Source organism: Neoarius graeffei, chromosome 3 (genome assembly GCF_027579695.1).
Source record: "Neoarius graeffei isolate fNeoGra1 chromosome 3, fNeoGra1.pri, whole genome shotgun sequence".
NCBI classification, from domain to species: Eukaryota; Metazoa; Chordata; class Actinopteri; order Siluriformes; family Ariidae; genus Neoarius; species Neoarius graeffei.
The window spans coordinates 2,729,970-2,747,930 of NC_083571.1; the positions used below are offsets into that span (position 1 = coordinate 2,729,970).

The 17,961-nt window shown below is 42.1% G+C and overlaps 1 protein-coding gene across 2 annotated transcripts; it reads left to right on the forward strand.

Moving 5' to 3' along the window:
• The first annotated feature begins 388 nt into the window (after positions 1–388).
• Positions 389–17,705, forward strand: LOC132883069 (zinc finger protein ZFP2-like). 2 transcript variants are annotated; one of them, XM_060916228.1, is made up of 7 exons: positions 389–518; positions 9,865–9,997; positions 10,512–10,637; positions 13,536–13,807; positions 13,923–13,990; positions 14,158–14,348; positions 16,211–17,705. In XM_060916228.1, exons 2-7 carry the CDS (start codon positions 9,877–9,879, stop codon positions 17,587–17,589), a joined length of 2,157 nt encoding a protein of 718 aa, XP_060772211.1. In that variant the 5' UTR covers positions 389–518; positions 9,865–9,876; the 3' UTR covers positions 17,590–17,705. The 2 variants fall into 2 exon arrangements, with proteins under 2 accessions (XP_060772211.1, XP_060772212.1); XM_060916229.1 differs by lacking the exon at positions 389–518 and adding an exon at positions 696–736.
• Positions 17,706–17,961: the final 256 nt, after the last annotated feature.

The following is a 17,961-nucleotide window of genomic DNA, read 5'->3' on the forward strand; positions in this document are numbered from 1 at the left end:
TTTATTTAAATACAGAACTGGATTAAACCTGAGTTCTGGTAAATCATGTGCGAGTGTTTCATTACAGCATCTAATTCAACAGTGAGCTGTTTATTTGTTTTTAGAATAATATCACAGCTGTGTTATAACGGTTTGAAGGAAATTAATGAAAAAAAACCTTTAATAAATGAAATTTTGAAATAAAATCCGTAATAATTTATTAAAAGTGTCGTCGATTTATCAACATTTCACTGAATAATTTAATATTTCGTCTCTGTTTAATGTTTAAACTTGACACGAATCAAATTTAAACGCGTGTTCCTTGTATGGCCGCTAGGTGGCGGTAGTGAACCATATATTTATTTTGACGTCCAAGAAGAAACGTTGTTTTTCTTCTTTGCTTGGACGATCAGCTTCTTCTCCGAGCTCATCATCAAGCACAATATTCTGACAGGATTTTACAGCTTCAGTTAAATCTGACAGTCAGGGATAAAATAATAAAGCCGGAGTGTGTGTGTGTGAGGCGGCTCCGCTCTGAGGTGAGTCCAGCTGAAGCTGCTAGCGGAGCATCTCGCTTAGCATGTGGCGTGTTCGGTTGATTCTTACGTCCTGTCGTAAATACTGACCGTTGCGGCACGTTAATGCGCCCGCCATATTGGAAAGGTCACGGTTCCGGTTTCGGAGACGCTAAGGATCATGGGACGTGTGGAAGCAAGTCCACGTGGTTGAGTGTTTATTATGGCGTCGAACAGTGCGGGTTAGTTATCAGGTATTTGGTTTTGAATGGAAAGTTAGATTTCTTGTGAGAATTTTATCATACTTTGAGTGTGAGATTTTGTGTTCATCGGGAGGGAAAGTGAAACACAGCGATCGTAGTGGTAGCGTTCCTCAGCCGAGAGCCAGACTACTGAAAATCCCACAGACCCGATTTTTTTTAAAAAATCCCACAAAGTTATGACATGGAACTTGTACACCCCCAAAAAATATGTTGTATATGTTGGGATTATCTACTAACTGTGAAAGTATCAGGTGAAAGTTCGCTGTCTTTTAAAAGATTGAAATTGCGCCTAACCTGTCAGAAACAGACTACAACCAAACTGTCTATCAGAGTCGCTCATATTACACTACCGTTCAAAAGTTTGGGGTCACCCAGACAATTTAGTGTTTTCCATGAAAAGTCACACTTTTATTTCCCACCATAAGTTGTAAAATGAATAGAAAATATAGTCGAGACATTTTTCTGGCCATTTTGAGCATTTAATCGACCCCACAAATGTGATGCTCCAGAAACTCAATCTGCTCAAAGGAAGGTCAGTTTTATAGCTTCTCTAAAGAGCTCAACTGTTTTCAGCTGTGCTAACATGATTGTACAAGGGTTTTCTAATCATCCATTAGCCTTCTGAGGCAATGAGCAAACACATTGTACCATTAGAACACTGGAGTGAGAGTTGCTGGAAATGGGCCTCTATACACCTATGGAGATATTGCACCAAAAACCACACATTTGCAGCTAGAATAGTCATTTACCACATTAGCAATGTATAGAGTGGATTTCTGATTAGTTTAAAGTGATCTTCATTGAAAAGAACAGTGCTTTTCTTTCAAAAATAAGGACATTTCAAAGTGACCCCAAACTTTTGAATGGTAGTGTAAGCGAGGCTCGTTAAGTCTTTGTTTTTTGGCGTTAACATGTATTAACTCGACTGCGGACTTGATTACTTATTGTTTGTGTCATGGCTAAGGCACCGTACCATAAATCCGGGGACCCGGGTTCGATTCTGACCTGAGGTTATTTCCCAATCCCGTCCCTCTCTCCCCTGCTCATTTCCTGTCTCTCTATACTGTCCTATCTAAAAAAAAAAGAGACTGAGACTGTGGTTGAAAGATGGCAAGTCAAGATAACGAGTTAGTGGCAAAAAAAAAAATACAACATCGGCAGTGTGGCAGTATTTTGGTTTCAAACCAAACGAAAAATCTAATATGTCCCCTAAGGCACACCATAGCCTGGGGTACTCCACTTCCACGAGATCTCTCCAATGAGTTGTGTTTTGAGTTGGTTACATGAGTAACAACAAGGTAAAATAATATAACATATGACATTTGGGATGTGGGTAATAAACGTTTGAAATGTCATCTACTGAAGAAACGGAAGAAAACATCGTAGCGTAAACTGTTAGGTTTCTGGTGGGAATTAGCAATGCGCTTGCTATCTTTGTTGGGTGTGTTAAACCGTATGGATTTAAGTGGAATAATTGTAAGGAGTTATGTGATCAAGACAACGTTTTAAGCAAGGTAAGGCCATTTGATTATTAATTTCCCCGCCATGGCATGACGTGGGCCCATATGATTTTGCCTTGTGCAGCTATCACGCATTTGAATTAGGTTCGCCTCATTTGCGCTGAAGAATATGGTTTATCGCGCAGTCTAAACGGACTTGGGTGTTGGTTGATTCTTTTTCTTTTTTTTATTTCCCATGCTTGAAAGGGTATGATCCTGCTCATCGTGTACTTTTTTTTGATGGAGTAGGTGAAATAGTGCTGCAAATGGCGTTTCAACACAGACATGTGTAAACGACAGTTGAATGCTATTTTCAAGATGAAGGAAGAGTTGCGTGATGCTTTGAAATATCTCTTAATCCATTCATCAATGCACAAAATTCGCTTTCCTGCTTAATCCATACCACAATGCACACAATTCGCTATGCTGCTTTTAAATAGTACATTTGAGGCATAGGCGCATGTTACACAGTAGGCCGAAACAAAATATTATTTTTTTCTCGGTAATACCGTATACCCCGGGAAAACACAGAGACAGTTTAAAGGTATCAAAATTTGGATACCGCCCAACCCTAGTCAGCAGTAGGCTTAGCTATCCCACACTTTGTTATCCCCACGAGGGATGCATTTCTTACTGGTACAGAAATACTCTGCCAACCACGCTATACAAATCGGCATGTTGATGTAGGCTACTCGCCGGCCGCTACCTGCTACAGATTTGGAAAGGCGCTAGACTTGCAGCGACGTCGGGTCCATGTAGTCTTTGATCAGCTTATTAAAAAACATTCAAAACAATTCAAATCAGTGGAAAAAATAAAGTATGATCACCAGGATCGATAGAGCTGCCCGACATGCACAACATATGGAAGCCATTGTCTTAACTTTGAAGTGTAACCCAAAATGTAATTTTTTGAAAAGATATTCACATTCATTTTGCCATAGAGGTTGGAACGCATCCAGTAGGGGGTGATGAGATTACTTTCCCTCCCTATATACCTTGTCATGAGTGTCTGTTAATTATCACATACTACGGAAGACAGCGGTGTCAGAGTTGTATAAACCTCGTAAGAAAATAATTTTTACAATATCGACCAGTTTATTACTTTTAAACTGTTGAACGGATAACCCCGTAACACCACCCATTAATCCGAGCCACAGTGAGTACGGAGGCGCCGTGTGATACCCCGCCCTGGAGTGGATAATACAGGCATGTTTATTTATGTCACGTGTACGTAAAAGTTTTATAGACACATTTTGGTGAAACGTGACCTTTTATACATACATGCATGTAAGCTAAAGTAACAGAGGAACACTGCAACTGCGCTGAAACAGACTCTTTTACTATGAACTTTCACATATAATAAACTAGTCCCACCTTTGAGTCGGAGTCTTCAAAAAAATAAATAAATAACTGTGTCATGTCCATGCATGTTGGCACTCTGAGCACACAGTGCCATTAAGACTAATTACAGAACCATGCATCTGTTCCAGATTAGAGCGCAATCACAGCGCATGCTTATAAGGACTCTCTAAACACAGACTTGAAGTATACGTGCTGTACCTAGTGTCTCACGTTATCTGTGTGTTGCCTTTCTGGTTTCGACTTTGTTTTGTGTATTTGGACTCTGCCTTTCGTTTTTGCCTCTGCCGTTCTGTTTGTTACCACTGCTCGTTTCACGACCCTGCCTCTGTCTTACGTTTTTTTAACTGTTTGCCTGCCTGTTTATAAATAAACACTCTTCCTGCAGTTAGATCCGTCATTTGCCTGCTTACATGACACACTGAGCCATGCACTCCTCTTCCCCCAGAAACAAACAATAAGTAATCAAGTCCGCAGTCGAGTTAATACATGTTGACGCCAAAAAACAAAGACTTAACGAGCCTCGCTTACACTACCATTCAAAAGTTTGGGGTCACTTTGAAATGTCCTTATTTTTGAAAGAAAAGCACTGTTCTTTTCAATGAAGATCACTTTAAACTAATCAGAAATCCACTCTATACATTGCTAATGTGGTAAATGACTATTCTAGCTGCAAATGTGTGGTTTTTGGTGCAATATCTCCATAGGTGTATAGAGGCCCATTTCCAGCAACTCTCACTCCAGTGTTCTAATGGTACAATGTGTTTGCTCATTGCCTCAGAAGGCTAATGGATGATTAGAAAACCCTTGTACAATCATGTTAGCACAGCTGAAAACAGTTGAGCTCTTTAGAGAAGCTATAAAACTGACCTTCCTTTGAGCAGATTGAGTTTCTGGAGCATCACATTTGTGGGGTCGATTAAATGCTCAAAATGGCCAGAAGAATGTCTTGACTATATTTTCTATTCATTTTACAACTTATGGTGGGAAATAAAAGTGTGACTTTTCATGGAAAACACTAAATTGTCTGGGTGACCCCAAACTTTTGAACGGTAGTGTAATATGAGCGACTCTGATAGACAGTTTGGTTGTAGTCTGTTTCTGACAGGTTAGGCGCAATTTCAATCTTTTAAAAGACAGCGAACTTTTGAACGGTAGTGTAGGTGTCAATTACTAACAATTATCAAGAACGGCGATCAAAGGATCAATAAAATGATGAAATGACTGCTGATACCGCTAAACTTAACACCTAGTTAAAGCGCATCAGCAGTATTTTTATACCCCCGCCCCACCCAGCACCACGGCACGACATAAATGACCTCATCGGTGATTTGTAACATATGAATGAACTGAATGGTGAAGAGTTAGAAAACAGCAAGTCAGTGGGTGAACATTGACAACGATACACTGGTAACCTCCGTCATTTGCATAGCAGATGATGAAATCCTCGCCTCCGTTTGTGATCCTTTAACTCAGCCCGTGGACTGCAATAGTGAATTGGAAGGAGAAATTTGTGATAAGATTGTGCCGAAAATTTCGCATATAACGTGAGGTTTTAGTGTGACGAGTGGGTCTCTTTCAGTATTACGAAGTTTTCAGGTATAACGAACTATTTGGACATCGCCCAAGGAATTTGTTATAGCAGGTTGCAGTGTGTGTATAATAATTTAATACTGTTAAAAGTTCATAAGTTGACAAACTGTCGATAAGGAGTCCTGTTGTTCTTTCGTCTTTAAACGTGTATAAACTACAGCCCTTAAATTATGAAAAGCAATAATTACTTTGCTAAAATAATTATTTTTGATTGTGGTAATGATGTTGTTGTTGTTGTTTGTGTCTGCACTTTGTATTATGTACAGCATTGATTGATTTCCTTTGAAAAGCATCTGAAGTTCAGTGAAAATCTGCACAATTCTTCAAAGTCCAAGTCCCTTCCTGTGCCAGGACCCGGTCTTCCCAATCAGTCTCCTGTCCCAGTACTAACCAGGCCCTTGAGGCACATTGGGTGTCGCTGATCTCCGTTTCTATAACCCTCAGTTTCTCACCTATTACATCGCTAGGGTTGTAGTGGGGGGTGGGTCCTCTGGTAACCGGCAGAGTTTGACTCCTTACTCACATCTGTATAGATGACTTGATCGAAACGTGCTACGTCATGAGCGTCTGCCATGATGGTGGATATACAAAGCAACTAGAATGACAGCTGCTGAAAGTGTCTGTAAACAATGCTGAATTTTCTCAGCATTACCACAATTTGAACGATTGAGCAAAGATAGGTATGTGTGGTTTTGACCCGTATTATTTAAAAAAGTCAGGCTTTTCTGAAGATAAGGCGCTTCTATTGACCAAATACAGGTCATTTCGTCCCATGACCATTTCATCCGAAGCCCTTTTCATGTGCGCTGTCAGTTACTTTATATTTCAGGTATTTGTTTGTTTGAAAAAAGGAGGAGTTCTGAATGGAATTTGACTGAAGCAAGACACGTTTTTGTAAAGCAAATGAGTGCTATAGTATGGGTCATGTTAAATCTTTAGGCACCGAGCAGCGCTCTCGCTGGGGCTTCGTTCGCAAATCCTGGGCCGAAGCACAGGCCTACCAACCCGAGACCATGCTCTTTTGAAGGGGGAGGCTGAGAGGGAGGTGCCTGTCAAATTTGGCTTCTCTGCGAGTTCCGTTGGCCGAGTTATTAATTTTTAAAGCCATCTGGATCATGTTAAATCTTTAGGCCCAGAGCAGCGCTCTCATGGGGCTTTCGTTCACGAACACAGAAATACCTGAAATATAAAATAATTGATAGTGCGTCTGAAAAAGGCTTTGGATGGAATGGTCATTGGACGAAGTGTCCTGATCCCCTCGTCTCCTCTCCATACTAAGCCTCAGAGTTTCCTCTTTCTGAATCACGGGCGGAATTCTAAGAAATTGAAACGTGCCAGGGTCACAAGTACTGTTGTGACCACAACCATACACAGCACAAATATATGGCAGAGCTATATTATTATTTTTTTGTTTGTTTACTTTTATCCTTGTCCCACGTTTTTGTTGCTGTTATTGTACTGTATTGTGGTGTTTATAGTTGGTGTCTTGTACTCCTGTTGTTTTATGTGCTGCAGAACAGGAACCTGCTGAAAACCAGCTGAAGCTGAGCCAGGCCCTTTAAACTGTAACTGTTTGTTACTTTTAAAAATTCCTGTATAATAAATGAAATGAATGAATGAAAAAGAACGCTTAAAGCAGTGGAAAAACAAAGAGAGCTGCAGATGCGTGACTGTTTTGTATGCAATGTCGCTTGACCCCACATGGCCAACATCCGGGTTTCAATTTTGCTTTGACGTCACTTGCAATTCAAGGATTGCGGCGCCTCACCAGATGTCAGTAGGGATCATTCTGATAATGGTCTTTGGTATGACCCGACCACGAGCAGAACTCACAGTGTCCCGGTCAAGAGGTGGAAATACTAACCACTAAGCCAGCTCGCGGTGCACGTTTCTTAGTAGACTGCTATAAAGCATGTGGGTTTGTTTTGCTCCTGGGCCTGAACACAGCTACAGATTCAGGGTTTCCCATACATAGACCATTGTGTGGCGCAGCGCCACACAATGGATTCCTATTGCCACACAATCAGACTTGCGATTTAAAAAAAAAAATTCTGTTGCGTATCGTTCCGTTCATTCATAGTGCTCTTTCTTCACGTTCACATGCGCACGCGCACACACCCACACAGAGAGAGAGAGAGAGGCGTGTCCACAGGCCTGCCGTTGCGCATATAGACCCCTTTCACATGACGTCACCGCGCCGCGAGATTTTGTTAGGCGCCATATTGGAAGACCAAGTACATGCACTCACAATATAAAACAAAGTACGAGCGAGAGTAAAGCGACACGATGGCTGATAATTCTGGTTATGTGAGTACATTACCAGCTGCAGAAAGGGCACGGTATGTGGAGAAACTGGCTGTGATTGATGGGTTTGACCCATATGATAAGACTCGGGACAAGGGAGAATGGAAACATAAGGAGGACCGGACACCAATTCTGCCATCTGTTTGATACCCAGACATTGTAAACTATTTGTTGTTTACACCCAGTGCCTACACTCAGTGTTCGAACTATGCCCATATTTTCGGGGGGTCCCTTTTTTTCCCTTGGGGTGCTTGCGCTTGTCTCGGAGCGCGGATCTCCAAACACATGAGAAGCCTATCTTGCGCACATATCACGCGGACTCCACACCTCCACACACGCATCGCGTCTGAAGTCATAACTCATCAGGGGAAATCGTGTCCGCATTGGCATGTTCAAAAAACAACCTCGCGTCAACAATGATACCACACGCAAGAAAAAAAAAAAACAGTCAGGCTACTCAACAACCAACCTGGCAGCAGTGAGCAAGCCCCAAACCATCCTAAATTATTATTATTATTAAATTGTAGAAGTCTGGGAGGCTTGCTCCTCATACAGTTATCAACTTGGGGCCAATTTAGCATGTTTTAAATCTGAATTTCTTGCGCTTGCTTACCTCAAAGTGTCCGCAGATCATGCACAGACTTATCCATTATATCCACAGTTTTTTGCCAAGTCTCACACAGGTTTCTTTCAAGTCTACTGTTGGACCAATAAAACAGCTCAGATTTGTTTGTTTAAGTCGTTTGCCACTCCACTTTATTCTCGTGGGTTCACATACCGCTGCCGTTATTATCCCCTTATCACGAGTTTGTTGGTCTTCCAAAATGGCGCAGGGTCTGTTTACTTCCGGTTTCGGGTGACGTCAGTGAAAGGGGTCTATACCCGGACTGCAAGTAGGCCTGTTAGGCTAATTAAAAATAACGCAGCCTTCCTGATTCGCCTTCCGACCCCTTATTTTAAAAGGTAGCCTACGTCGTGCTCGTGATGAGCTTTATCATAGCCTTCTTGGCTTACAGGAAACGGACATCCCTGAGTCAGGCTATAAACCAATTTTGATGCAGACAGTAGCAGCTTGACGCGAGGAACCGGCCTTATTGCATTATCCCGTTTATCCCGCTTCAGCATTCATGCAAGTTATTAATCATGGCTTGACATTCACAATAAATAAGGATTTCCCACTAGCCTAAATAAAATGTTATACTCGCGGGGATGCCTAGTTGATGCTATCTGAAGCATAAAATCTGAATATTTTAAGAAACATCTTTATTAGTTTTATTGGCAAAGTAGATAAACCATCACTGCATCACTGATACGCACACACACTGGCAGCTGATTCGCCCACTCCTCCTCTCCACGCATACTGCTCGCATAGGGCACTTGAGTTTTTTTTTTTTTTTTTCAGGAAGCCACGCAGAATTAAATGTTCTGATAGGGCATGCAGGCTTTGCACCAATTAGGGTAATGCTTTTTCATTATTGCTAGTTGCCTTGGTGTTACCTTAAGTGGTTTCTTACATCTAATTATGATATTTTATTATTATTTTGTTGTTACATTATACTATTTATTTCATTTTAGTATTGGTTGAGGTAAGTGTTGAGTTCAATATTTAAAATAAAAACCTCCAGCTTGTTTTTTGCAATTTATTCCTTGAATGTCAACTAAAGAATGATTGAAAGATTGCCACCAAAAAGGCAAAAAACTAAACTTTAACTTCAGTTTTGGTGAGTAATTTTCATAAATTTAAAAGACAGGTTTTCCACCAACATCAAACCCAGCAAACTAATGGCCTGCCCTGTAATGTAAAGTTGGGTCAAGGAATGAAACCAGGCAGGGTTCTGGTAAAAATTGTTTTAGCTGTCTTCTCTTGAAGAACTTAAAAGAATTTAGATTGAACTGAATAATCTCAAATGCTTCTTGTAGCTTTAAAATAGTCCCAGCAGGTGACTCTGAAGAAAAATACTGTGTGTTTGAACACCGCCCGCTGTAAACACTTTGCATACACCCCAATGACCGACTCCACCGACCGCCACGACACCACTATGCACGATTCCCTCATCGGCACAGTGGAGCACCACAAATTGCTACCTGGTCTGGAAACACTGAGATTCACGCATGCGTACTCAGAACTGTGAACTCGCTCTACACCTGTTCATCCGATCTTCAGGATACTGGTTATAGAAAAATGGAAAACATTTGTAATGCTTTTTATATATAAAACAAACGTGTTGTAGGTGACACAAACGTGTAGGTACAGACACCATCAACTGATTCTCAGTGATCTGTAGCTAATGATAATCAGTTAAGCATGTATTCTTACTATTAACCTTTAACCTGTTTTATTATTATTATTAGGTTTGTGGGGATATGCAGACAGAAACCTGCACTGCTGCAAGTGAAAGGATACCAGACTTTTTGGGCTGTATCGTCCCTGTAGACTATCAGAACCATGTAAAACTGGAACCAGCTGAAGATGAAGACTGCCCCTGTAAGTCACCAGGGCACTTTGCACTCCAGTGTGATGCTCCAGAACACTTTTTAGTTGATCTGGACTTATTAATTTGTGATGGAAACATGATGGACGTGAGGCTGCGGTCACACTCCAGCTCGCAATGCTTTGCGATGAGTTATTGATGAAAACGAGGCATTTTGGTGGCGATGCTTCTCCGAGCTTTAGGAAGTATTCCCAAATCCATCTATGAGGATTTGTCACTCAGTTTACCAATGAAAACATCTCCACCAAATTTCAGTGCATGCATTGAAATTTTTCATGACATTTTCGGCCACTCATGAGGCGGAGACGCACCAAAAAACAACTTGTGAAGCTTGGAGAACATTCGCCGTGCATCGCACAATTAGTGGTGATGCAACCGATTTTTCATCTCCAAGTATTCGTAAACCTGTCGCAAGCTGTAGTCTGACCAGGGCCTTACAGACACTTGGGTTTGGTACTTCACATTTTTACTTGAAATGGTGTATAAAGTCAAATTATGGAATTTCAGGTGATGGGACTTCAGGCACTGTGGGACGTTTTACCCTTGTGGACCAACAGAATGGAGGATTCTGGAAAAAGCCCATAAAAGAGGAAGAATTTGAGGAAGATGAAGATAAACATGAAGACTACCTCTGTAGGGCTTGGTCATGTTTCCCACACTCATGATCTCTTTACAGTTCAGTAACTAAAAGACAGGAAGAGACAGAAGTAGCAAATGCTTGATCTATCTCCAGGTTCGCTTTTAAAAATGTCTGTAGCCAGAAATCCTGTGCCTTAAAGGTCTTGGACACAAACAGGTACGGTACTGTTTAGGTGACAGCAATCAACATCTGCCCATAAGATGAGACATTGACAGCATTTGACCAATTTCTTTATTCAGTTTAAGTTATGAAAGTGCTTTTGTTGTCTCTGGAGATATGAGTAACATAAAGCTCCAACCCTGTTAAAGAGGAGTGGGTATAGCTGTGACATCAGATTAGAAACTGAATCAGTTTGTCGAATACATTTAGTGCTCGTTTAAATGCTTAGTGAAGAGATACATCTCCAGTCTGGGTTTGAAGACAGCTCTGCTGTTAAGACAGTCAGGAGACGTTCGTTACCCCACCTGGGTGCCAGGATAAAGGACAGTCTGGATACATGTCTTTTTACATGATACTGAGTCAAGTCAGGACAAAAGAATGTGATAGAGCAGAGCTCCATACTTAAGAGAATATGGTAACACATCAACCTGATTTTTGATTATTTGATCACACGACGTCCACGTCCCACCGCAGGTAACCTGACTGTAAGTGCAAGGCAACGTATCTCAAACACTTGACGACAAAATTTGTCTCTTTATTTCCGTAAGACAGATGGGTTTTTATCCAGCGCTTACTTTTAATTTGCTTTTTGCGTTATGTTACTGGCATTTAGCAGACTGTCTTACCCAGAGCGACATACAACACACCCAGAGCAGCCTGGGGAGCTTTTGGGGGTTCAGTGCCTTGCTCAAGGGCACTTCAGCCATTCCTGCTGGTCCAGGGAATCAAATCGGCAACTTTCTGGTCCCAAAGCTGCTTCTCTAACCATTAGGCAGTGGCTTCAGAAAATAACATGGGATTATGTACTAACACATTTTACGAAACTATTCATGACAGTTTCATATAAAACAGGTTAAAACAGTTTTATTAGTCCACTCACTTGTTGGACAGGTGAGTTGTAACCAGACAACTGTTTGACATCAGAATTGAAATATCAAGATCGCAGCTCGGACCCTCTAAGCTCAGATGCCATATTCAGTCAAGGAGGATGTTTTCCAGTAGGGTTTTTATCCTACTGCTTTTTCATAGAGGGCAACGTATCTTGGCATTGTATACTTTTTTACTTGAATGATTTCTGACTCGGCATATTTGTGTAAACATAATTATTGTACAGTTCAATAACAATTATAAGTGTCTTTCTTTAGTTGTACATAATCTAAACCTACCGTGGCTCGATATGGATTAGTTCTTATGCGCGATAATATTCCTCAGTAAGGAATCCCCTTCCCCACTCACCTGACAGTTTAGATTGTACAGGACCTCGCAATCTGCGCTCCTCACCGGAGACTTCCACTAGGGCTGAGTCTACGTCACTGAAGAGATGCAGGGAGTGATTTAAGCCATGTGAAGAGCACCATTCAGAGGAAATCAGGTTCAGGGGCAATAACAATATCTCATCTCATTATCTCTAGCTGCTTTATCCTGTCCTACAGGGTCGCAGGCAAGCTGGAGCCTATCCCAGCTGACTACGGGTGAAAGGCGGGGTTCACCCTGGACAAGTCGCCAGGTCATCACAGGGCTGACACATAGACACAGACAACCATTCACACTCACATTCACACCTACGCTCAATTTAGAGTCACCAGTTAACCTAACCTGCATGTCTTTGGACTGTGGGGGAAACCGGAGCACCCGGAGGAAACCCACGCGGACACGGGGAGAACATGCAAACTCCACACAGAAAGGCCCTCGCCAGCCACGGGGCTCGAACCCGGACCTTCTTGCTGCGAGGCGACAGCGCTAACCACGACACCACCGTGCTGCCCCTCAATAACAATATATTAAGTAATATAATAATAAGTACAATAAGTATATATTACAAGTTAATAAGTATATATTATAAGTTTAACTTCAAGAGTGAAAACTACCCAGAGAGCATGATCAGTTTTGCCCCATAGACTGCTGGTTATGGCTGGCTGTGGCATCATCAGAATTTAAACTTGCAGTGTCCTGACAGTAGGGCAAAGGCTTTTCTGTTGCATCTCTGGAGCCTCTGTGGGTTAGCATCAATGCTTTACATCTGATGTGGGCAGCTGTAAGCCAGTGGAGGGAAAATAAAAAATGGGATGATGTAGAACTCAGGGATATTGAAAACAGGGTGTGCAGTTACAAGTGTATGGTGGTGTTGAGAAGATTATTAAAACTAAGGGATTTTTAATCGAGAGAGTCCAGTTTGTCAAAAGGAAGGGATCATTTAAGCAGGATTAGAATCAAAACATCGTCAGTACTTGCCTTATGGTATATCAGAGGAAGTCCTGCCTACCATTTACACCTTCGGCAAGCCCGTGTGAGATAATCTGTAGGTGCTAAAGAAGGTAACTGGACTTGCTTGAAATCCTTGATCAAAGTTTCAAGGATTACAAGTAAGTCCAGTTGCCTTCTTTAGCACCTACGGACTACGATGATGTGGATAACTGAGAACCTTCGCAGACATGAGACAGTTATTTACGAACTCATGAAGATGCACATCTCTTTTATTAAAGCTGGAAAAATACCAGAATGGGCAGGGCAGAGGTATTGCAGGACCAGAACTGAGAAACATTGATCTAGACAGTAATGAATCCAACAGAACCAAGCAGATTTTACACTGAAACAAAGTAGAGAATGAGAAAAGAGGATGCCAAAGCATGACATTATTCTGCAAATATAAAGTAAGATGCCTAGCAATAAAGGAAGTAGAAAAAAAAGTAAAAGAATCTAGCCTGGGCATGAGTTGTGTTCTCATCTTCCAGATTGTGAGGATTGCCGATCCTTTTATATCAACAAATGTGAAGTTCACGGTCCAACTCTCTTCATCAATGATACACCCGTTCCTATGGGGGTCATTGACCGAGCCAGACAGACCCTTCCACCTGGTCTAGAGGTTCGGCAATCTGGGATTCCTGACGCAGGTTTGGGAGTGTTTAATAAGGGGGAGACTGTTCCACCTGGTGCACACTTTGGGCCCTACCAGGGAGACCTGGTGGACAGAGAAGAAGCAATGAACAGTATCTACTCCTGGGTGGTAAGATAGTTTCATAAGATAATCATTCATCAAGTAAACATAACATTATGCTACTGTGTAAGGATGCAGGACCTGAGATGGATGTATGCAAGTTTATGGATATATTTATTTGTAGATATACAAGAGCAGACAATGCAAGCAATACATAGATGCCAGGAGAGAGATGTATGCTAACTGGATGAGGTAAGAAATACTTTGATAAATCCACCTGTTTGGTCAAAGATCTAGTTATGTACTTTATTATTCCTTCTTTGCTTTATTATTCCTTGCTACTAACTGGTGTCTTCCCATCTCTTTCTTTTCCATCTGTTCTCTCTTGGGCGGGCTGTCTGTCTATCTCGTTATCTTAGATATGTGAAGTGTGCTCGTAATGAAGAAGAGCAGAATCTCACAGCATGCCAGTATCGAGGAGGAATTTTGTACCGTTGCTGTCAACCCATCAAACCAGGACAGGAGCTCTTGGTGGGGTATGAAGAGGAATACGCCAAATTGCTTGGCCTTGCATTCGACTCGCTCTGGAAGAGAAAGTGCTCCACAAATGGTTATTTTCCAGCACTGTGATTTTATTATAACAACCCATTACACCTCTGGTCACCTACAGCTATAGCATTATGTCCAGCAATCGTGACCCTTTAGCACCTGTTAGCAGGTGAACTGACCCATGGTGAGATTGTCGTCTAATGATGTTCCAGATATGGGATCTAGCACAGCAAGAAAATCTAATAAGTTTGGGTACCAACCTTCCTGACTTTCCTGTGGATGACTTTAACCCTGATGACTTTTATACCCCTCCAACAGATTAGTTTTTAGATACTCTTTCTAAATCTAGTGAAAACCATGTGATCCTCACTTGGCTTCTCACATTCATTTATAAATAGTGGAGTGAACATCTAACTCTGTAGTTCTTTGATTACTTTGATCTGGCTACTCCTTTCTCCGCTGCCTTTGAGTCAGGTGTATCTTCTCATTTGGTCTTACCCCATCATCAGATAAGTCACTGATATTAGCCAGCACCCTGAAGAGCTAGATTGCTTATACTTTCATATACTATTAGCGCCTACCATTTGGTCACATTAGGTTTCTTCCTCATCTACAGTCAGAAACTTGGGCTTATCTGTTCCTTTATACTGGGATCAGACTTCACAATATTTTTGTCCTTCATAGTGGTCAGATTAGGGAGTCATGGTGCCATAAATTCTTGCCATGTTTTGGTCAGAAGAGTGGCAACACTGCACGTTTCACCCTGACTAATCATCATTCATGTCCTTGCGTGTTGTTGGGGAAGATGATGAAGAAATTGTCAGTCATGGCTACAGAAGGAATGTCAAGGAACGTGTTGTAGGACTTGGCAGAATAGGCAAGAAAATAAAACCATTCTGACATGTTAGATAGAATGTCGTTGGGTGTCTCAGATGCCACATTGTCCTTCGGTTATGTCACACTATAAGACCTGTTCTTTGTTCCGACTGTTCATATTTGGGCCCAACACTGGAAATTTGTCAGCCATGGTAAAATCATTCTGAATTTGTGTAGTCTGATCCCAGCATGAGGAACATTAACATTCATGATGATATTGAAAACACTGCTTCAAGTAACACCACCAGATGTAAACTTCTTAAAGCCTGTGCCACAGGTAACGAAGTTCTCCTGCTATCCATCCATCTCTCCATTATTTGAAGCTGCTTATCCTGTTCTACAGGGTCGCAGGCAAGCTGGAGCCTATCCCAGCTGACTATGGGTGAGAGGTGGGGTACACCCTGGACAAGTCGCCAGGTCATCACAGGGCTGACACACAGAGAGACACAACCATTCACACCTACGGTCAATTTAGAGTCACCAGTTAACCTAACCTGCATGTCTTTGGACTGTGGGGGAAACCAGAGCACCCGGAGGAAACCCACACGGACACGGGGAGAACATGCAAACTCCGCACAGAAAGGCCCTCATCAGCCACTGGGCTCGAACCCGGACCTTCTTGCTGTGAGGCGACAGCGCTAACCACTACACCACCATGCTGCTGTGCTCTCCTGCTAAATGACCTAATTACAGTGAACAGCTACAACATGCTATGTTGACTAGCACATTAAGCATAGTAGACGCTTCTTTGTATAGTCATGCTTTAAACCTCGACAGTAGGGAAGAGACGTTTCCCGCTAGTTGGCCAGCCATTACTTGACGTCTCATAAATCTTTTAATCCTAATGCATAATCTAATTAAAGATAGACGGTAAATATTTGATTCATGTACAAACTGTTAAACGATTGCGTCTTAACTACAAGTCTGTCTCACTACTAACGATATCTTTGAGCCTTTTGTGTTTGTTCATCATTGGAACTTTTGCACATTATAGAAAAAAATTTATCAATTCAGTGAGATTCTGATGCTTTCCATTTTCTGTGCCAGAAATGAAGGATACCCAGTTGCAAGTCTTCTCCTGTTCCTGGTGTTCACTTTCGTATACGTCTAAAATTTATCTCTACAATCACTTGAGAAGAAACCACTACAAGGAACATGCAAGTCTGATGAAATATGAAGATGTTGCATACGATACTCCAGCGACCACAGTAAGCTCAGGCAGTCAGCAAGCGTCGCGCGCTACGCTGAACTGTAACTCTGCGAGCGGACAAATAAAGAAAATAATGCACCACTGCTCACAGTGTGGGAAGAGGTTTGCTCAGAAGAGTACGCTCCGGAGACACCAGCGCATTCACACAGGAGAGAAACCGTACCCTTGCTTACAGTGTGGGAAGAGTTTTATGGAGAGAAGGGCTCTGAAAGCACACCAGCGCATTCACACTGGAGAGAAACCGTATCTGTGTTCAGAGTGTGGGAGACGTTTTAACGAGCAGAGTCATCTCCAACAACACCAGCGCGTTCATACAGGAGAGAAACCGTACCACTGCTCTCAGTGTGGGAAGAGCTTTAGTAAAGTAAGCACTTTTCACAGACACCAGCGCATTCATACTGGAGAGAAACCATATCATTGTTCGCAGTGTGGAAAGAGATTTAAGGACAAAACTAATCTCCAGATACACCAGCGCATTCACACAGGAGAGAAGCCATATCACTGCTCAGTGTGCGGGAAGAGCTTCACACAGAAGTGTCATCTGGATGGTCATAAATACGTTCACACGGGGGAGAAGCCATACGCGTGCACACAGTGCGGGAAGAATTTCATTCGACGAAGTGATTTCAGATATCACCAGCGCCTTCACACAGGAGAGAAACCGTATCACTGCTCGCAGTGCGGGAAGAGCTTCAATAAAGCAAGTTCTCTCCAACATCACCAGTGCATTCACACAGGAGAGAAGCCATACGAGTGCTCCAAATGCGGCAAGGGTTTTATTCAACAGAGCCATCTCCAGTCTCACGAGCGTGTTCACGTTGCAGAGAAACCATATCATTGCTCACAGTGTGGGAAGTGTTTTAGACGAAATTGTGATTTCCAGAAACATGAGCGCACTCACACAGGCGAGAGGCCGTATCAGTGCTCACAGTGTGGGAGGAGCTTCACTCAACGGAGTAATCTCCAGCGACACCAGCGCACTCATGCGATAGAGAAGCCGTATCGTTGCTCACAGTGTGGAAAAGGTTTTACGCAACAGAGCGATTTTCAAACACACCAGCGCATTCACACAGGGGAGAAGCCATATCACTGCGCACAGTGTGGGAAGAGCTTCACGACTGTCAGTAATCTCCAGCGACACCAGCGCATACATACAGGAAAGAGACCAATTCAGTGCCCGGTGTGGACAGAGATTTACTTAGTCACGTGTGTTTAAGATACACCCACACGGAGCCATCAAACTGTGACGCATGACCTTCAAGAAACATAATTGCTGTTTAGCAACATAGGATGGTCTGTGTATTTTGTTTTAAATTGTGTGTGTAAAATAAAAGCTAGATCTCAGTTCTCTGAATTAAATTATTGCTAAACTTTTATATTCTAAAACCTTTGATGGTTTTGCAGCCCAAGTCCAGAGATCTGGAGCTATTTAGATACCACATCATGTCCATAAGCATACATGTCAACCTATACGGAATGTCCGTATTTTATACGGATTTGATTCAATAAACGTAGTATACGGGCGTACAAATAAAGTTATACGGATTCTTTAAAAAAACTTCAATATTTATTTAGAGCTATAATCAAT